This window comes from Anabrus simplex, chromosome 5 (assembly GCF_040414725.1).
Source record: "Anabrus simplex isolate iqAnaSimp1 chromosome 5, ASM4041472v1, whole genome shotgun sequence".
NCBI lineage: Eukaryota > Metazoa > Arthropoda > Insecta > Orthoptera > Tettigoniidae > Anabrus > Anabrus simplex.
The window spans coordinates 183150013-183173068 of NC_090269.1; the positions used below are offsets into that span (position 1 = coordinate 183150013).

Genomic DNA, 23056 nt, shown 5'->3' on the forward strand with positions numbered 1-23056 from the left:
ATCTCTCTGGAACATCATGGGTTAACATAATGAAGCACAGAAGAAACCTGCAATGGATATTGTACCAAGAGGTACATCTCAACCCCGTGATTTTAAAAGAGGCACCTTAAGGAATGCTATCTCTCTAAGAAAACGTGAAACAGGTACAGCATGAAGTTGGGACATTGTCCAGAAGATGTCACCAGTGAATTATTGAGTAACGTGTTATTTTGAAGTTGCCTAAACTGACTGGACTTATGTGTTTTGTTTTTGTTTTTTTTGTTTTGTTTTCGTTTTGTGTTATTATGTTTTCTCAACTAAATTAACTTCCATTTATTTTGTTATTTCAAGGTTTGCAGCACTTCTTTCTCATTCCGCCAGTTTTTGAATTTGGCCAATCACTATTTTCTGTAATTATTTTTCAGCCAATCAATGGCTTCTTGTAGGTTTTTGGTTAACCCAATAAAATTGAGAGGGCGTGTCCAGATTTAGTCCAGAACCCTCTCAAACCATCCCCTTGAGTATATAAGCTGCGGCTTTTCAGGCTACCTTGTTTTTTAATCGCCAAATTTCTGAGAGTGTGTTCGCCAGGCAGTTCATCAGCCAAGGTAATGGCCACCAGTCATCTCTCTGCAGCTACCTCCGCAGACTTACACGAGGGGAAGGTTCAAATTTCTAACTATGTAACCACCTTTTTCTAAAATGTAAATTTTCTTTCGGCTAATGTAAAATTTTATAGTCTTCAACTGTAAATCGGGGATAGAGAGTGCATTACCCTCTCGAGTTCCCCTTCAACTTAGTCCGAGGTGACTACGATTTTGTAACTGTTTCTCTTTTCTGTAAAGCGTAATAAACCTTCTTTCTAGTCACCTCAGTAGCTTGGGATTAGCCTCTGCTTCATTGGGCTGAGAGCCCCATTCTGGGTTTTATATTTAATTTTCTAGGAGCGCAAGTGTATGCCTCCATACATTTTGTGTGTGGGCTAGTAATTTAACCTGTTACTTTTCCACGAAGGCCCAGTAGTTTGGGTACTAGTTACCCCTGTGTACAAATTGTAAAATTGTAGGTTGGGCCTAGAGAGGCCAGAAATTTATAAGATTTTCTATGTAATGTTGCCTTGAGTAGGCTGTTAAAAATTAGGAGCAGAGTCTCCTTGGTTAAAGTGGGAGAACATGTAAGCTCCTTTCTGTGATTTCTAATTCAACTGTAATATTGAGGGGTGCCTCTGGAAGGCTGTAAATTTGTATCGGTTGGTGCAAGGTGCTCTTATTTTGGGAGATTTCTCCTTGTCTATGTAAACACTAATTAGCAATATTGTAAAGTTGGAAATTAGGGGCTTGAAGCACAATTCTGTTAAATTCTCTAATCTTGGGTTTTCCAATTCTTGTTTTAAGATTGCTATTTGTACCTGTCTCCTTGTTATTTCACTCAGTGAAAAATTTGTTAAGTTTGTGATTTGAAAAGAAATATAACCTTCATTTTTAAAGTTTTAAGTTAATCTTTGATATAGTAGATAGACCCATTCCACCCAGCACCTTCTTTCACCTGTTTGTGCTTCACGGAAATTCTGTAGCAGATATGTTAAGTTCATAGCCTCATCTTCCTCTTCTATCACACCTACAAATGGTGCTTTTATGATATCTTAACTAATTTTATTTAACACAACAGCTGAGACTAAATCAAATCATGTGTGATATCATGAGGAGTAACAACAAAAACATCAAAGGTTTCCAAGTGGATCTATATAATTTTTCATCACAACAGATTTGATAATGAAACAATTCAACAAAATTTCCTGTATTAATTGAGTCATGTTTTTCAGTAGGTATCGCCCCTACAGGGCAGCCAAGAACAAACTGCATCTATATGACAACTAATTCAATGAAGTGCAAAAACGTAGTAAAATAAAATTACTACCACTGCCTACTCATATGTTTTTATTAATCATAAACACAAACATACACTTACACTCTCTCTCTAGTCCACAACTGTAGGTTTTTGGTTAACCCAATAAAATTGAGAGGGCGTGTCCAGATTTAGTCCAGAACCCTCTCAAACCATCCCCTTGAGTATATAAGCTGCGTCTTTTCAGGCTACCTTGTTTTTTAATCGCCAAATTTCTGAGAGTGTGTTCGCCAGGCAGTTCATCAGCCAAGGTAATGGCCACCAGTCATCTCTCTGCAGCTACCTCCGCAGACTTACACGAGGGGAAGGTTCAAATTTCTAACTATGTAACCACCTTTTTCTAAAATGTAAATTTTCTTTCGGCTAATGTAAAATTTTATAGTCTTCAACTGTAAATCGGGGATAGAGAGTGCATTACCCTCTCGAGTTCCCCTTCAACTTAGTCCGAGGTGACTACGATTTTGTAACTGTTTCTCTTTTCTGTAAAGCGTAATAAACCTTCTTTCTAGTCACCTCAGTAGCTTGGGATTAGCCTCTGCTTCATTGGGCTGAGAGCCCCATTCTGGGTTTTATATTTAATTTTCTAGGAGCGCAAGTGTATGCCTCCATACATTTTGTGTGTGGGCTAGTAATTTAACCTGTTACTTTTCCACAAAGGCCCAGTAGTTTGGGTACTAGTTACCCCTGTGTACAAATTGTAAAATTGTAGGTTGGGCCTAGAGAGGCCAGAAATTTATAAGATTTTCTATGTAATGTTGCCTTGAGTAGGGTGTTAAAAATTAGGAGCAGAGTCTCCTTGGTTAAAGTGGGAGAACATGTAAGCTCTTTTCTGTGATTTCTAATTCAACTGTAATATTGAGGGGTGCCTCTGGAAGGCTGTAAATTTGTATCGGTTGGTGCAAGGTGCTCTTATTTTGGGAGATTTCTCCTTGTCTATGTAAACACTAATTAGCAATATTGTAAAGTTGGAAATTAGGGGCTTGAAGCACAATTCTGTTAAATTCTCTAATCTTGGGTTTTCCAATTCTTGTTTTAAGATTGCTATTTGTACCTGTCTCCTTGTTATTTCACTCAGTGAAAAATTTGTTAAGTTTGTGATTTGAAAAGAAATATAACCTTCATTTTTAAAGTTTTAAGTTAATCTTTGATATAGTAGATAGACCCATTCCACCCAGCACCTTCTTTCACCTGTTTGTGCTTCACAGAAATTCTGTTGCAGATATGTTAAGTTCATAGCCTCATCTTCCTCTTCTATCACACCTACAAATGGTGCTTTTATGATATCTTAACTAATTTTATTTAACACAACAGCTGAGACTAAATCAAATCATGTGTGATATCATGAGGAGTAACAACAAAAACATCAAAGGTTTCCAAGTGGATCTATATAATTTTTCATCACAACAGATTTGATAATGAAACAATTCAACAAAATTTCCTGTATTAATTGAGTCATGTTTTTCAGTAGGTATCGCCCCTACAGGGCAGCCAAGAACAAACTGCATCTATATGACAACTAATTTAATGAAGTGCAAAAACGTAGTAAAATAAAATTACTATCACTGCCTACTCATATGTTTTTATTAATCATAAACACACACATACACTTACACTCTCTCTCTAGTCCACAACTGATTCATTGAATGACATCGATACGCAGTTGACTCAACTCGTTTCTTTGCCATTTGCTTTACGTCGCACCAACACAGATATGTCTTATAGCAACGATGGGATGGGAAAAGCCTAGGAAGTGGAAGGAAGCGGCCGTGACCTTAATTAAGGTACAGCCCCGGCATTTGCCTGGTGTGAAAATGGGAAACCACGAAAAACCATCTTCAGGGCTGCCGACAGTGGGGCTCGAACCCACAATCTCCCGATTACTGGATACTCAACTCGTTTCACCTTCCTCACAACCTGACCACAATCCTGACTGTACTGCCATTTATATCGAGGGGCATTCAATATATAATGCAACAATTTTTTATTTCTCGGCCAATGTTGGTTTTTTTTAAAAAAAATTGGAATTTCGTTTAGAATATCTTTGAATATTCCCGCTTCGTCTCATAGAGTTTTATTAATTTCTGACAGGTGGCAGTGCTATAACTAGCCTTCAAAATGGATTCAGCAATGGAGGTGCATTCTAAACAGAGAGCAATTATTGAGTTTCTTTTGGCGGAAAACCAGGTTATCACAGATATTCATAGGCGTGTGAAGAATGTCTACAGACACCTGGTAGTGGACAAAAGCATGGTGAGTCGCTGGACGATGAGTGTTTCATCATCACATCACCGACAGGAGTTCACAAAACTTCAGTGACTATTCTTCCTCATCCACCCTACAGACCGGATCTCACACCTTCTGACATCCATCTGCTTGGCCCAATGAAAGATGCACTACACGGAAAGCACTAAGTAGACGATGGGGAAGTTATCGATGCAGCCCGATGTTGGCTCCGACATCAACCAGTCAAGGTGGTATCATGCAGGCATACAGGCCCTCTTACAGTGGCGTAAGGCCATAGCACTGAATGGAGATTATATTGAAATATAGGGTATTGTAGCAAAAGGATTGGGGAATAACAGGGTGTAGTTGAATCCTCAATAAAACCAACCTGCTTTCAGAAAAAAAAAATGGGTTGCAATATAAACTGAACTCCCTTCATACATTTCTGGCTATGTTTCCAGATAATTCTGTATTCACAACATCTTATAATCACAAGATATCCAGAAATTTCTAGAATGAATACAAAGATGTCCTTGGTAAGTCAGCGCTTGAGAGTTCTCTTGAATAGGCACAGGTACAAATAAAAATTTCTTGAACATACTTGAAATATAAATGAAAATATTTTTACTAGTTATACACCCAGTCTAACCTTAATACATAACCTAACTGATGTCAATATCCTGCCGGTAAATTAAAACAATTTCTCACTTCCTGGCAATTTCTAGGTTGTAAATTCAATCTCGGTTTTGCGTCTGGCTATTTACTGGGTGATTGCACCGCAGTACCTGTTGGCCTGGTAGGAAGACCTTGTCTTCTTTGGCATCTAGTGCCTTGCCCTGGGCAAGCGTTCTCTCTTCTTTGCTAATGCATGCCTTCTCTGGATGTCCTGCTGTTGACTGTACTGTGAGGAGGACTGCTGTATCAGTATCTATATACTCACAAGACGAGTAGAAGCCATACAGCCTAACAACATATATACTGATCCAACTGATGAGCCCACTGCTACACGGAGCAAAGCAGTGGTGATTTCACAATTGAGAAGGCCTAAAGAGCTTAAATCTTTTTAGCATTGGCAATCGATGAAATGAAATTATGATTTCCTTCTGAGAATTTAATTTTTGATATAAGGCCAAAGGCAGGCATTTATACAAGTGGAGGTATATGCTTCCCAAGTGCACCGTAACTGCACTGTCCTACACAAGAGGCTTGTAGTGGTGTCTCAATGGTGCACTAGCCACCAGCGTCTTAGAAAGGTGTACCAATCCAACTGATGAGCCCACTGCTACACTGGGGCGAAATGCTGGTAATTTCACGATTGAAAAGACCTAAAGACCTTAAATGTTTTAAACATATATACCGTATTTACACGAATAATCCCCGCACCCTAACTTTAGGTAGGTTTATTTTGGAAAAAAAAAAAAAAAAATGCCAACTTTGACGCAAAAAACTGCATCCCAATTTTGTGCCTCAAATTTTTTTAAAATGTGCGGGTATTATTCACGTAAATACGCGTATTTAAGCGAATAATACCCGCCACCGAATAATCCCGCACCCTAAATTTAGGAAGGCCGATTTTGAAAAAATAATGCCAACATTGACGCAAATAAAACCCACACCCCAAACATTTGCCGGTATTATTTGCGTAAATACAGTACTATTGAAGAAAATCCACTTGAGAGCTGGCTTTCATAAAATGAATAACCTCATCCCGGCAAAACGAGAGGAAGAAGGTCTCCACAGTGTCGCATGCAGAATATAGGCACATTTTAGTTTTTGCAGTCTACAGTTTTTTAGAATTTTCCTGTGGCCCACACCACAGCATAAGCTTCTTTTGCAGCAGTGCAGTAACACTTTTCTGTGGCAGACAGTTTTCTACCGGAATACTCTATGATATCCTTTCTATCATTGCTCCTCTCGAGGAATAACACTGCTCCCAAACCCAAGCTGCTAGCGTCCGTCTGTAGACACATCTTCCATTGAGGATCTGGATGAGCCAGACTGGGAGCAGTGCATACACAGCAGCTGTCTTCATATCTCAAAATGCTGCCTTTTCCATGCTGGTCTATAATATAGTCATTCATTATGGAGTAAATCAGTGAGTAGTGCTACTTTCTCTTGGAAATGAGGTATGAAGCTACTATACCAGCTGTATAAGCCAAGGAACTATGGCATCTATTGTTCTCTTCTTGGACAATGCCATATAATAGTGCACACGTATCGCCTTTCCAAAGCAAGCAGTGGGGAAACTCTCCATACAATGAGATAAATCGCTGATACAGCATTTTCAACCTGTTTCTAAATATTATAATTATCATCTGAGAAGAATTCCCTGCTACTATATTAGCTAGAATTCTAATGGAACATAACAACACAACTAATGGATTTTAACAACTTAATTTCACTTCAGTTTAATTAACAATAAACCAATTAACTTTCTCAAACAAGTTATGTGACAAAGTGTTACACAGATTACAAATACTGGTGCTTATTGATACTGCTAACTTAACAACAGCTGAACACTAAAAACACAGAAAACTTTTTATAGGATTATAATAATAATGTTATTTGTTTTACGTCCCACTAACTACTTTTACGGTCTTCGGAGACGCCGAGGTGCTGGAATTTAGTCCCGCAGGAGTTCTTTTACGTGCCAGTAAATCTACCGACACGAGGCTGTCGTATTTGAGCACCTTCAAATACCACCGGACTGAGCCAGGATCGAACCTGCCAAGTTGGGGTTAGAAGGCCAGCGCCTTAACCGTCTGAGCCACTCAGCCCGGCTTTATAGGATTCATATGTGCAATATGACATAAAAGATAATTACTATTTTAAGCATTCAAATGTGCTTGTATTTTTTATATTTTTTTGTAATACTTAGCCTCGTATTAAGGAGCTGAAAATGTCCCCACAACAGGGCAAAACATGCATTCCTATTGTAAAATAATTTTCTATTGAAAAGTGTAATACAAATTATATTGAATTGGGCAGACCTTCTCATTTGATAATTTGAGCTAAGAAACTGGTGTACTTGTCGCTTGGTTCAAGGATCCTCTGCCTCTTCAATAGCCCAATTCTTTTGTGGCTGCCTGTCTAAGACCTCTACTGTCAAAAATGGCTGAGATATTCTACATGTGGCTATGCACAGTAACACTACTCCAACTGGCAAGTCAACCATTTTGCCAAATGTGTAAGGTGCTCTTGGAAGTTCACTATAAATCAGAATATCATCCAAATACAACTGGCAGAAATTTCCAATATATCCTAACAATACCTTATCCATCAATCATGTAAATTTGGATGGTGTATTTTTCAGTTTGATTGGCAAGATTGTAAATTGGAATAGGCCTCTCATCATGAAAGCTGTCGTTGGTGTATATTTTTCTTCTACTTCAACTAGCTAATGTCCAAAATTAAAGATACAGTGCACTGAAAATCTCAGATCCATTAACTTGTTTCAGAAAGTCCTTCAGGCCAGGCATGATGTAGGCATCTCTAAGAGTTGCCTCATTTACCTGAGGGAAGTGAACACAAAAGCCTGAACTCCCTGCTCATCATCTGCAGTAATACAATGAGCGAGGCTCAACCAGATGTGGAGGATTCAATAAGACCTTGTCGTCCTTCCATTTCTTGAATCTTCTTTATAACAAAATTACATTTATCCGGGTCTAATTGGGAAGCTGCTTGACTGGGGAGTAGTTGTTAAATTCAATGGTATGTGTCACAGTGGTAGTATAGATCCTGTTGTTCACTAAGAGGAAAATCCTTTAAGACCTGTTTTGGGCCTTCTTCTTCACTTGGCTGTAGATGTCCTGACTGGATTTCTTCCATGGATGAATTTTCCTCTAGCTTTCCATCAGACCATGCTACTCTCAGATGTCTATCTTTGCCCAAAAATGCCTTGTGCACCACGAAATTCAAAATCATATTAAAGGATATTCTACCAGGAACCCATGCCCTAGTAGAATGTCCAGTAACAAATCTTGAATTACTGCAGTGGTAATTTCAATAGATACTGTGCGTGCAGGCATTTAGCTGTCAGCTTAGTTCGTCCTTGAATAGTAAGTCACATCATCAACCGCACCTTTTACTTCCTCAAGTTGGTGAGGTTTTGTAGGAGGTAGTAAGTCAACTATAGTCTTATTCACAAAAGAGTTACTTGCCTGACTATCTACTGGAAGAGGAGCATAAAACGAAATCCACTGAATATACAAGTCAGGTTAAGAAATGTTTCCGATTTTGGAGAACGAGACATTTGAGAAGTGGATCTCCCAACCTGATGCTGGAAAACGATCTGATCCATTCTGGGTTGTGGGGGATGAAACTGGGAACAAAGATACACCTCAGAAGCATGTGACCAAGAATCCATGGGTGAATAGCAGGTGGATTGTTGTTGATTATTTTTTAAATATTAAAATTGAAATTTGGAACTTATCTCCATGAAGTCCTCACTTCTCTCCATGCTAGCACTGAAGGAAAGTTGTTGCAATACAGACACTGTGTCATTCTGATGAAAGATGTCATTCTCGTTTAGTTAAGTTGCTTCTTTTTCAGATATAAATCTGTTACCATATGTTTTCTTTTTCATGTAGTTTATAAATTAATGTATCCAAAGTTTCAGCAGACTGAAGAACCTAAGAGTTGTATAATAGGAAGGGTATTGGCCAAATTTTTAGAGAGGTGGAATGATCATGAGGTCCTTGAAGACTATCTTCATGATTCCACTATTTTCCAAGTTGCCGACACACACATGCACATACACTCACTCACTCTCTCTCTAATCCACCAGCAATTTACTGAATGGTATTGGTACACAGCTGACTCAACTTGCTTCACCTCACTCACAACCATTTGACTTCAACCCTGACTCTACTGCCATTTATATACATTTCTGCCCCAAGTTTCCAGACAATTCAGGATTTATCTCAACATCTTTTTACAAGATACCCAGAAAATTCTAGAATCAATATGCAGATGTCCCCGGTAAGTTACTGTTCCACAGTTCTTTTGAATTAGCACAAGCACACATGAAATTTTCATGAGCATCCTCAAAACATATATGAAAAATATTATTGTTCAAAAGTTATGCAGTTACCCTAATACATAACTGTATATCAAATATACCTGTATACTTTTCTGAAGGTAAGGCTTGATGATTCTCCTACTCCAGTGTAATCAAATTTCAGTAAAGCTATTTTGGATTTAACAAGGTCTACAGACTGTTCATATCATGTCTTTAGTACCTATATATAAAACATCTGTAAACATCGCAGACATCCTCCGTTGTCCAAGCATTTGTGTCTGTTGAAAATAAAAGGCAAGGGCAGCAATACAAAGAACATGACTTTCTACAGCCAGAGAGTCACATATCAGGAATCGTTAAAATGACACACTTTGCCCCCTTTTATGTCTGTTACTGTAGATGATAAGACTATGTGTGGATCTCTCCTTGTCTATGAGCCAGGCTGAGTGGCTCAGATGGTTGAGGCACTGGCCTTCTGACCCCAACTTGGCAGGTTCCGATCCTGGCTCAGTCCGGTGGTATTTGCAGGTGCTCAAATACATCAGCCTTGTGTTGGTAGATTTAATGGCATGTAAAAGATCTCCTGCAGGACTAAATTCAGACACCTTGGCACTTCCGAAAATGGAAAGGTAGTTGGTGGGACATTAAGCCAAAAAGATTATTATTCCTTGTCTATGAATTTTTTCTTAGCAGAAAAGTTAGGCTAGATAATGAATGTTTTAATAAGTCTTCAATAACACAGCCGCATTTATTCTCCATCATAACTGAATCATCCTTTAATAATAAAGCTGTAGCAGGCACAAGACATGTTCATAACAATCAGCACTAAGTTAAACGCTGCAAGGAATTATGGATTACGTTAGATGCTCAAGTAGGACAAACACATGGGTACAGTAGACAGCATGGTTAGTCATGTGCTGTGTTACCGAACATATCGAATGTGCAAGCACGTCCCACCTGAATTCAGACTGCTCATGTTTGCCATGGAGAAACGGCAAACAGATGTCCTCGTCATCACTCGACAGATGCAAAGTTTTTGTAACTAATGTGTTATATATAAGGAAGAAGAATGAAATATTTTCAAAGTTTTATGGTATTAAATAAACAGTATACAGTACATGCCATAATATTCTGTAGTCATATTCATTGCTTTTTCTGTTTTGGATGGCATTAGCCTGGCTAACATGGCAAAACATAAGCCTAGCACAACTGCATTTCATAAAGTGTGTAACAATATGACACTATAATTATTTCTAACGCAATGTGCAAATAAACCATAACCTACCAGTTTTAATGTAAGAAGCATGCAGAATTATGCTTCAAATCAGTATACATTTCAGCCAGTCCATCAGTGATGAAAACTTTGCTTTCTAGATGACCATACAGTAGAGACAGCTATATAAAAGCTGAATGGAGAAAATCTCACCGAGATGAAAGTAGGTATTATAATGCAGATCAAAATTCTGTGTTTGACAAAAGATTAAAGGCAGGAAGATTCAAAGTGACATAGGTACTCACCTTTGTGGAAGTGTGATGACACCATCAACCACAGTGCCAGGTGGAGGATTTTCCAGCCCATAGAAAAGACGAGTATTCAGACGTTTCGTAACAATAATGTAAGCCAGTTTACATTCATGTTCTCCATATATCTCTTTGAGCTTTTTCTGTAAGGACAGAAATCAGATATTACAGTATCCTAGTCTGAATGAGAACTATCTAAAAATAGGAACAATTTGATTATAATTTTCATTTTTAAACAAGTTAAGGAAACAAATCTATAACAATGACCTACCAATTACAATCTGGTTGACATTACATACATCTGGACACCAGTTTCTCATATTTAAAAACAATACAGCATGTATTTTGTGGTATGTTCGCTATTTTGTGGAGCAAGGCTGGAGGAAGAGCAGCCTATTATGACAACGCCCCATATGACGTCACTGCCCACTGCACAGCCAACCTGACAGTGGAGGGCCGGCACACAGTGGTCAGACCCCGCTGCAATTACTGGCACTGCCCACTACATCACTGGAGGCCTCGAGGGGTGCAGAAACGACAAGAGCCTTACATATTTAGAAGTTTCCATGGGCTTTGAGTGGCCGATGTATCTGTATTACCTGTATCTTATGCATCCTGCCTCTTCCTGTATTTATCCAGCTTCCTTGTTATCCTACACATCCCACGTCAAGAATAAAGGTCTGTCAGGATGGCCGCCTCAATAAGTGCTGATGCCCACCCGAGTGATGAAGCTGGGAAGGGGAAATGAACTTATCAGGGGCTGAGAAGAGATGGTTGTAGAAGAAATGAGCCCGTCTATTCAAAGATGGCAGTTTGTGAAAATGTGGAGATTGTTCTTGTCCGTTTGCATGTTTATTTTTGTCCTTGTCTTCTTTTTCTCTGCTTCCTCTTCCCAGACCGACCTGTCATTGTGCTTGTCCTATTGTAGGTTTCTCTCTCTGATTTGATTTGACACTCACTTCCAATACTGCCTTGTCCTCTTTCTTCCCATTCATCCAAGCTAATTTCTCTTCTTGTATAGCTTGTCAATTCATCATTCCATACCTTCTTTCTATCTTTCTTTATCTTCCAAGTACTTGGTGTTGTTTCATGTAATTCGAAGTTCTTGTTGGGCTGTATTGTGTTCAAAGTTCCCCAGTCTTGTTCAACATCACCTGTTCTTCCTCTGATCACAATCTCTATTCTGCTCTGACAAAAATGCTTAACCTTATTGGCTTAATTTGACAAACGCCACTCGCACATTCACGCCATAAGATACTTTGATGAATGGAACTTGAACATTTTCTGTCACTAATTGCTTCGCGTTTTAAGTGGTTCAAAATACAAGAATTTAACAGTTACAAATTTCATTGTGATCCATATTGTTGGTTATCAGTTATGGAAAAAAATAAGTTATTTGAAGTCAACCTAATCAATACTTGTTTTACTCGTGACAGACCAATTGTAACTCATCACAAGTAAAATAAGTTTTGATTAGGTTGACTTTAAATAATTTTTTTTATAACTGAGAGGAATTTACTGAAACTTTCAGCAACAGTAGGTATATTCATGGAAGCACAACCATTTGCCCCATAAAGAAAGTATTTAGTTTCAAATTACTTCTGAGCGTGCCCATTAGACCACATATTGTTGTGTGCACTCACTAGTTTCCTAACTGACAGGTGGCAAAGCCTTCATTGGAAGCATGGTGGGTGTTTGTGCTAATTTCCTGTGAGAATAAAGCAAACCAAAGACACAGCCTACTGGACAGTTGTCATGACACTACAAACAATGATCAGAATGTATTTTGGTATCAAGAGTGAGAATAGCAATAGTAATGATGATGATGATGATGCCGTGAGAGAAACAGAGCCAGGCTGAATGGCCCAGATGGTTGAGGCACTGGCCTTCTGACCCCAAGTTGGCAGGCTCGATCCTGGTTCAATCCGTTGGTATTTGAAAGTGCTCAAACACGCCAGCCTCGTGTTGAGAGGATTCACTGGCACGTAAAACGAACTCCTGCAGGACAATATTCTGGCACCTTGGCATCTCCGAAAACAGTCATAAAGTAGTTAGTGGGATGCAATAAACAATAACATTATTATTATTATTAAACGTAAATGTAAAACTGAAAAGCATCCACTGAATGTATGTTCGACCCTTGTCCCATTTCTGTACAGCGTCACGTATGAACTGAGAAGAATCTCCATAGCAAGACTGTATGACCAGATGCCCTTCCTGACACCAACCACATCGGAGAAGTTGATAGATGAAATTAATGATATATGATAGTAGGGAGGGGGTGAAACCCAGTGCCGGCCCATAGTCTACTGTCGAATAGCACCAAGGGGTCTGATCAAGGTTTAACGTCCCTATCTAATGGACAAATCACCATCAACAGCATCATATGCCCTCACTCTATAAGAACACTGTGGAGAGCTCTGGAATTGAATCCAGGCTTTTGGCATGCAATCTGGTGAGTAGAACTTGTAAATTCTATGCTGCCACCTCTCCTACCCTGTGAACCAAGATTCTGATGGTGAAATTCTTTTCTGCAACAGGACTCAAACCAGCTAACCACAGTGTCAGACCATATAGACTTGACACCTTAACAATCCAGGCCAACAGGCATAAAGAATGACTGAATATAAGGCACTATAAAAAATGCATTATTTGGTCTCTATATTGATCGCAACATGCACATTGTGGATGGACTTAGGAACTGTATCACAGTGTCTTACCACAGTGGTCACTTACTGGTACCAAATGATGGAAAAAAATATAACAGAGCAGCTTATCAGAATTCCAAAAATTAAAAATCACCAATGTTGAGCGTCAAAAGGCTAATCGCGAGCATATAAACTTTAAGGTGGGGGAATGTCGTGAGGCGAGTTCCACACAACTAGAGTTAAGCTGAGTATACCTATTGCCCTAGTAGTGGAAAACGATGAGGAACTCACGGATGAGGATACTAATGATGATTTTGGTGCACCCATCAAAGCTCCCTGTGATATTAATGTCAATCTCTTTCCACATGTATGTTACTTCTCAGTACACAAACTTTGTTCTGAAGATGTATAAATTCATTTAGAATTTAGATATAAAATGTCAAGCAAAAATTTCAAACCTACAGTATATTAACTAGATACTTTATTTTGGCAATACCGATCACACAAAACATATTCTACACTAAAACTTGAAGCCTTTACCTTGACACAGCCCTGTTCTTTATTTATTTCTTTAAGTATTGGTTCTTATTCCACTCTTGCACTCTAGTATAAAATTATTTTCATTACCAGAGATTTAGTCCATACACATCATCCATTTCTATGCCACACAGAAACAAGAGAATAAGTAACAATTTTCAAGAGAGCTTCTAGGTTTATTCCTTACCCTGAGAAGTTCAACTTCCTGCTGGAACACATAGGCCACTTGACCCTCACCAACTCCATCTCGATACAACAATATACGCTGAGGTAGGCAGTTGTTGTAGGCATTGTACTGGCGAAGAGCTTTCACGATGTTAGTGGTCAAGTCGCTACTCATTTCCTCTCCTGTGCGCAGGTAGCTTACAGCTGAGAAGTACTGACTTGCATCCTTGTTCATGGTTGCCACAAGAGCACCAATAGTGACTCCACGCATATTGGCCTCATGATATACATCAAATCCCACCACCATGAGTCCCTGTGTTTCAGAAAGGAAATTCAATAATGTAATTAAAATAACAAAATAATAACATAAGAAATTGAAAGACATTACATCACACAGCATATATGTCAAAATTAATCATATAATTTTTGACTGACAGATAGATAACAAATTTCATACAGTTCTTTCAAAGCAATCTCCAAATACCTCATGAAGGCCCTAGGAGGAATGAAAGGTAATGTCTTCCATTATCCGTAACCTTAGCACTAAGTGGGAGAGAATGATTACCTCTGTACCCAGTCACAGCTCCAGGAATTAGCCTAGTACTCATTTTTGTTGTGCCTCACCAGAAGAGCAAATCTTCTTTGTTAGATTTTCAACTTCCTGGCAGGAAAATGAACCGACATCCTTCCGGGTGGACCGAGCATACTTTTACCACTTCAGATAGACAGCCCCTAAACAGTTCTTTCAACCCTTGAATAGTAAAGCAGACATGCTAACTTTCAAAAAAAAAAAAAAAAAATCAAGAAATCATCTCTTTTTTTCTTTTTTTGTGGAATATTCTGATGTTACGACACATCACTGATGATGTAACTTTGAATAATATTTAACACATTATACTACTTTTCTTCTTTTTCTTCAGTGCTTGTCCCTCCTGCTGGAGGGGTCCGCTACATGGATTCATTGGTTTCATTTAGTTCTGTCCTGGGCCATGTCAGGGTGGAGATTGACGCCTTTCAGGTCTTTGTGAAGAGTATCGGCCCATCGCTCTTTTGGTCATCCTTTTGGTCTCCTACCAGCGACTTCTAACGTGTAACCTGCCTTCGCGATAGTGACGGCGTCTACGATTAGTAAATGTCCAAACCATCCTAGATGACTCTCGCGCATTTTTTCTTGAATTGGTACAATGCCAAATCTCTCCCTGATGGATTCATTGGAGATGCGATCCAGTTTGGTGATGCCAGCTTTGCATCTCAGCATCTTAGTCTCCACGACATCAGTCGATGCTCTGACTCAGTTGTAGTCGCCCAACATTTGCAACCATACAGTGCAACAGGTTGGATGACAGTATGATAGTTTATTTTAGACCACCCTATATTTCCTCCTCCGGTCGCAAGTGACGCCGGTTGTTGTTCTCCATTTCATCCAGGCTGCAGATATCCTTGCATTGATCTCTTTGACAAGTCAGCCATCATCAGTGATCGTAGAGCCAAGATACCTGAATCTTGTCACTCGTGACAGATTCTCACCGTCTACCTGAATGGTTCCGATTGCTTGTGGATCTGACATCATTTATTCAGTCTTCTTTATATTTAGGCACAAGCTGTGTTGCGCCAGCTGGTCACTCCATTCTTGGGTTTGGCATTGCAGATCAACCTAGGTTTCAGAGGCCAACATATCATCTGCGTAGAGAAGCGTCCATGATAAAGAGTGGTGCAGGTCTGCTGTCCCTGAACAAGAGAGGTGACAGTGCTGAACCTTGGTGAATGCCAACGGTGATGGGAAAGTCACTGGATGCTCCTGTGGTGGCCTGAACAAAGCTCCGTGGGTCTACACAAAGTAGCTGAACCCAGTTGACAAGGCATTCTGGTACGCCATGCTCTTGCAGTGCTAGCCATATGAGGTCATACGGTACAGGATCAAAGGCCTTCTCAAGGTCCAGAAAAGCTAGATGGATCGGCTTGTTTTTTTCACAATGCTTTTCAACCGAGAGCCATGCAGCATGGATTGCATCGGCTGTGCCATAATACTTCAAAAATCCAGTTTGGTTTCTGGAAAACTCAACGATCTCACATATCCTTTTATCAGGAACCCATTCGAATACCTTCATCGCGTGACACAAAAGTCTGATCGGTCAGTAATCAGCACATCCAGCTGGGCTCCCCTTCTTTTTGAAGATGGGTATGGTGATGCTTTGTTGCTGATAGTTCGGTGTTCAACCCTCTTTAATGATCTTCTTTGAAGAGTCATGCTAATCATTCTGCCGCATCCCATTGTTGAGAGTACCAGAAATCTGCTGGAAGATCGTCTGGGCCAGAAGCTTTCCCCGGCTTCATTTCTTTTAAAGCAGCCTTTACCTCTTCGATATCAATGTCTCTGACAGGTCCTTCCACAGCAGAAGTGACTGGGATTGGTGGATGGGGAAATTCCTCAGTTGAGATCTTCTCAAAGTAGCCATGCCAGGGTTCTTGCCTTTTACCAATCAACCAATAAGATTCCTGTTTCATCATTGGTGCCATAGAAGTGCCGGATGTCTTGCGTTTTGCATGCCTCGCTTTGGTGAGTCAGTATAATTCCCACTCGCCCGCAAATGTGTCTAGTTTTGTATAGAGATTTGCAAAATGTGCTGTTTTTAATGTAGCTATGATTTTCTTTGCACCACTACGGGCTACCTTGTAGTCTTGGTGTCTTGTTGGCAAAAAACTCATGGTAAATTGCAAGTAATAAATCTCATTGTAGACCAGATTGGACATCAGATTATGAAACTTAAAATAAGAATAAGAGTTAACACCTCCTTTCCAATGCTTAACTTTCCTTATATTTAGGATATAAACATTACAACAGGCGTTGTAAGATAGGACATGTTTCGCTTAACTGTCGTAAGCATCATTAACCGAAAATAAATCTTAGCCTAAAGTTAGATCAGGGCCCCGAACCTAGTGTCCTTAAAATATATGGCACCCTAAGAATCAGCATTTACATTTAGAGAATCGAAAAGTCCTAAAACTAGTGTGAAAAAACATAGAATGTTACAACATGGCTAAGAGAAAAAACATGAGTGTTGAAACAGAGCCATGTATCTTTGTCAATTTTTTGTCATCCTGGTTTTGTTGATCCAAGAACAGTACAGCAGTGTCATGAGCAGCCTTCTTCAGTTTGATCCAACTCTCTTCGACTGTAGTAATAGGTGGTAACGTTATTCGTGTGACGACACTGACCTATTTTTCCTTGAAGTGCCACAATTTGATTCTCGCTGGTCCTGTATGAAAGGCATGTTCGGGATTTGGCGATTTGATACGCAACTTCCAGATGACTGGTTGATGATGTGCCGCGACAGTTTCATGTGATACAACCTTTGTGTCTAACACGTCTTTTAAGGTCTCGACACCTGACGAGGATGTAATCGATCTACGTTGCTCTTGTGCTGAAGTAATATGTAATTAAATATGAATCACACTTTTTGAACCAGGTGTTCGTGATGACCAGACCATGGGCTTCTGCATAATCAAGGATTCATTGGCCATTATCATTCTTTTCTCCCAAACCATGTCCACCGTGGGCTGCATGACTTTCCATTTTGTGAACGACACGTCCGCTTAGATCACCGGTGATAATGTGGTCTTCTAGGGGTACTTCAGCCATCTTCTCTTCGAGCATCTCCCAGAAGGTATCTTTTATTGCTCCAGGCAAACATGTCTTTGGGGCGTATGTGCTGAAAAAGTGTGTACTTTTCTTCCATCTGCGATGTAGATAATCTTCATCATATGGTCATCATACCACTGCACATCAGAGAGACAGCTGTCAAACTTTGCTGACACAACAATACCAATGCCATTGGTTGTTCCACGGGTGCCACTATATCAGCTTGTACCTGCATCCGACGTCGTACTACTTCTGTCCACTCCATCATGTTTCCTGCACTGCACAGACATCGATCTGTCTCCTTTTGAGAGCCTTTGACAGTTCGCTATACCGCTCAGACATAGTGCTGACGTTGAGTGAAGCAAGACGGCTTGTATGGGCTAGCTTATTTAGACATCGCCGCCCATGCGACGGTAACCCTTGCATAATTCTCATGCTGACTGGGCCTCGCCAACACACATCGCCTAAGGGAGAATGCCCCAGCCATGGTACTAAATCCAAAAGACTTCCATGAGATTGTGACAGAGTTTTTACGGCTGGCTTGTCACATAGCCTGTCGCCAAGCATTTTAGAGCTGCTGCCAGCATCTCCCCAGATGTTCAGGGTTGAGAGCAGACATTTCCTTCTACTTCAAATAGCTATGGTTTTCCCTGCCGTCCAGTGGCTGATTGCAGTCGTTTCCCACTGGACGATGAGGTCACCTCATCCCGACGCCAATGAACACATTATACTACTCAATTATGTAACTTCTCTTATTATTTTATTAATAAGTACTGAAATATTGCATGTATTTTATAAATACTAAAATACTGCATGTATCTCAGCCTTAGAACACGTGACTCTTCATTGTAACTGCCTTAGGTCCCTTCATAAATTTCTGAACTAGGTAGATTTATGCTCAAAGCACTGGCCTTGTTGAGCAAGTTTTAAGGTTTAAATTTTTTCGAGAATTCTTTTTCGGGAAGCTTTGATCTGAACTGAGCATTTGCCCTTGTAAATATGCTTAAAAAACAGTCTCATAATTGGCATTGCTCCGTGGAAATGATAAAATGAAAAGCATTATGTTAGAGATTCTGTCATCTTTAAGAACACCACAAGCCGATTGCATCCGACTTGCCAGTGCTGGCTGAACATCAGTTTCTCCCCAGCTACTTAAAAGTAAGAGGACACTTGGGATTTTAAAAAAAAAAGTATAATTTGTTTTATGTCGCACCGACACAGATAGATTTTTTTTCTAGTGGCTTTAGATTGCACCGACACAGACAGTTCTTATGGCAACGATGGGTTAGGAAAGGCCTAGGAGTTGGAAGGAAGTGGCCGTAGCCTTAAGTACAGTACAGTCCCAGCATTTGCCTGGTGTGAAAATGGGAAACCACGGAGAACCATCTTCAGGGCAGCCGACAGTGGGATTCGAACCCACTATTTCCCGGATGCAAGCTCACAGGCGTGCGCCCCTAACTGCATGGCCAACTCACCCGGTTGGTATAAGTGGAAGCAGGGGAACTCTTGCCTGTCGTCGGAAGGCTCACCAGCTCAAAGTAATGGCAGACATCTTTTTAAAATGTGATAGCTCCAAAAGGTTAACTTGTGGGGAAGGTTTAAAGATAAAAATGTCATTGTTCCGTATTGAAATTATTAACATTAAAAATGAAATAATTTAAATTCAACCAATTCAATACATAAAAGAAAGAAATGTAGTAATTGCATTCTTATTTAAATGGGACCAGTTTCAACCCTAGTCCAGGTCATCGTCAGCCGTAAAAACAAGTAGGCGAAATCACACAATGTTTATGAATATTGGAGAAATGGGTCAGTTTCACACTCTGTCAGGCACAAAGTCACAACACTATCAAATAATATATGAAGATTATAAATAAACTTGAAGTCGCAGACGAATAGATTTGTAGAAGCAAACCGCTAGTTCCCGGTGATCAGCGCGGCACATTCAAGGTCATGCGCTGCGGTCTCGAACGCCAAAGTAGAGTGGAGAATGTCTTGAAGGTCAAAAAAAAAAAAAACCAATCGACCTTCATTTCGGTTCTCCTCTTTCAAATTTTAACTCTTGTCTTGCGCCAACTTCGACTACTTCAATCATGTCCTAATAATTTTTTCAATTTAAAAAATAGCGCACTGTGCATATAAGTTTTCATTTGTTTTCCGATATTGCGCTTTTTACTACATTTTTTCTCTTTACAATTGTTTTTTCAAGTCAACTGTTTTCCAAGAACTTAGCAGGAGCACAAGTTCTCATTCAATTATATTGATTTGCGTTGTATATTTTTATATACGTACTTAACTTCCCGCAACCGAGACAAATATTGGACCTTCAAGACATTCTCCACTCTACTTTGGCGTTCGAGACCGCAGCGCATGACCTTGAATGTGCCGCGCTGATCACCGGGAACTGGCGGTTTGCTTCTACAAATCTATTCGTCTGCGACTTCAAGTTTATTTATAATCTTCATATATTATTTGATAGTGTTGTGACTTTGTGCCTGACAGAGTGTGAAACTGACCCATTTCTCCAATATTCATAAACATTGTGTGATTTCGCCTACTTGTTTTTACGGCTGACGATGACCTGGACTAGGGTCGAAACCGGTCCCATTTAAATAAGAATGTAATTACTACATTTCTTTCTTTTATGTATTGAATTGGTTGAACTTCAATTATTTAATTTTTAATGTTAATTGTGGGGAAGGTTTCAAAATTCTTTCTTAATGTAAAATTCTAAAGTTCAATATCACCTTTTAAATGTAAATTTTCAGTTAAGTCTAAGTAATCTATTCAAATCCCTGATGGGAAATATGTAACTTAAGGAAAAAGAGTGTTACCCTCTATTTATACCCATTCAACTTGGTATGGGGGCAACTATGATTTTCTAAAAACTCAAAATTTAATCAAACGTTTTTGGAACTTAATATTTTGCCATCTAGTCACCCTCTGTATGGTAGTATAGGCTTAGCCTCTGTAACTTTGGGCCATAAGCCCATATAGCATTTTAAGTAAAATTCAAAAGGATTGCAAGTGTTTTGCCTAACAGCATTTTGTTCATGGCCGATTTCTTCAACATTTCTTTGTACATTTAGGCCATATAGAATGGGCACTTATTGCCACTGTTTAATTTCTAGTTATTCATAGTCAAGTGTGAATCAGACTGTTGAGTGGAATTGACAGTAAATGCTGTTTTCAAAGTTATCTAGAGTAAAATTCAGATAAACTTGTGCTTTTGAGAGGCTGGACTGTTGTAAATTTTGGAGCTTAGCCTCCTATAGTGTAATCGAGTGGAGCAAAATGCTCTTTGAAATGACGTACATTCAGAGCTACCATGCTCATTCATTTGTAAACTATTTTATCATAAATCTTCTTCATTGTACCTTATTATTGACTTCAAGTCATTATTCCATTTAACTGTGATTTGTTGTTGTTCACTCAGATTATTTATCAAAATTTAAACTCGGAGTTTGAAGTCACAAAAAAAGGTAAGATATAAAATCTCAAAATTTAATGTTTTAAATTATGTTCTTATCGTTTCTCTATCCACCCATTCACGCCTGCACCTTCTTATTCTTCTGCAAACCACAAAAATACGGTAACAAGTAGTAGCAAAGCGTGGTTGAATGGGTCTGGAAAAAGCCCCTTTTGACAGGTTTTTGTAGAATTTAGAATCAAACTCTAAAAAATTTTTCTTCGTGGATTTTCCAATTTTTGTCAAAATTTTCTGCCTTTCTCCGCGGTATCTGCACAAAGAAGAACTAATTTATGAACTGTCTATTAGAACGGTCCAGTCTGGTAGCACCACTGCAACAGACGCATCTACGCTGAAAGATTCTTTAGAGTTACCCATCGGTATTCCGATATATGGGGAGAAAGAAATTTCTGATGCTCTATCCACAATCACTGCTAATATTACTGAACTTTCCTCTGTTTTTAGCTTTTTGAAGGAGGTGAACCCTATGGTAATCAACTTAAATGTGTTCAAGCTAGGTTATTCCATTTTATAATAGAGCAAGGGACCTAATGTCTCTGAAACTTAGTGACGAAATTCTAGTATTGATAACACTCTGGTTGAACACATTTCTGAGTTGTCAAATAAGGTTAATGTATTGTTGTCCGGATCCACAACTGCAAAGAGTGACTATCCTGCCCCATTAAATGTACAAACTGAAGAGGAATCTGAACCACAACAAGCTTCTGCCCCATCCGAACAAGTCGTTAGTAATCCACAACAACTTCCTCCCTCCTTCATCAGTAATGCAGCTTTTGAACCTCCTCAACCTCCAGCACCCGATCTGGTCATATCACCAAGTTTCAGTAGTTTGCCTCACCCCTTAGTCATGTTGCTTAAGGGCATTTCTAAATTCTCAGTCAATTCTACTCATGATGTAATAGCTTTTCTAAGGTTTCTTTTGGAATTTCAGGATCATGCCTTGGTGTTTGCCCTTTTGCATTTACAAATTTTACAAATCATTTACCCCTACTCTGTTGGCATCCTCTCAGACAAAATCATTAAGGCTATAGAGGAAAGAAGATCTATCAAAACCTTTCATGCTCATCTCTTAGTTAATTTCATCCCTGCAAGAGCCTTGCCATCTTTAGTGCAAAAATACTACTTCCAAGTCCAAAGGATAGACGAGAATCTAGCAGATTTCATCCAGGACTTCAAATTTTATACAATGGTGTTTGCCCTCTACTACTCTGAAGGCCAAATTGTACAGACCATTGTTGAAGGGATTTCTCCAACTTACCAGTCTTATTTATGTTTTGCTTCCTGACTGCAAACATTTTCAGAACTCAAAACGTCAGTGTCCGCGGAAGTAGTCAGATACGCAAATACTCTGCGAGTTGGTAGGAAACCTCCACCATCATCTAATAATTCTTGGCCACCACCTCACCAAACCTTTTCTCCCCACAAATGTTATGCATGTGGATCAGCAGATCATCTTCGAAATAAATGTCCTCTTGTAAAATCTAATGGACCGAGGAATGGAACAGGGCCGTCTCAAGGGTGTTTTAAGTGCAGATCGTTTTCACACCTGGCTAAAAACTCTACATCATCTCCGCTAATCTAAGCAATATAAAGTGACTAGCATGCCCGGCTGAGTCACAACTTTCAGCTGCTCAAGGCTCAGCCCAGTTCAATGCGGGCATCAAATTTTCTGAGGAGAAAAAACCCTCTAATACATTTTCTGAAGGTACTAATGTCTCAAAATTGCCTTCCTAGACTCCAGTATTTGTTCCCTTCCTCAAAATTGAAATAAATAATGAACCGGTCGTGGCACTGTTAGACTCAGGAATTGTTAGCTCCATTATTTCCAAAGAATCGTATTCCAGATTGAAAGTTTGTTGTAAATTCGCAGGATATAGTTTCCCTTCTGTTAAATGTATTTTGGTGAATTCTTCCCTTTAGATATCTTA

The 23056-nt window shown here is 39.4% G+C and overlaps 1 protein-coding gene across 1 annotated transcript in view; it reads right to left on the reverse strand.

Moving 5' to 3' along the window:
- LOC136874424 (piwi-like protein Siwi) overlaps window positions 1-23056 on the reverse strand; it is a 135267-nt gene that overhangs the window by 15030 nt on the left and 97181 nt on the right. The window contains exons 12-13 of the mRNA XM_068227800.1: window positions 14021-14311; window positions 10646-10791 (exon numbers count right to left, since the gene is read on the reverse strand). Of these exons, the coding sequence (XP_068083901.1) occupies window positions 10646-10791; window positions 14021-14311 (437 nt within the window). The remainder of the gene's footprint in view (window positions 1-10645; window positions 10792-14020; window positions 14312-23056) is intronic.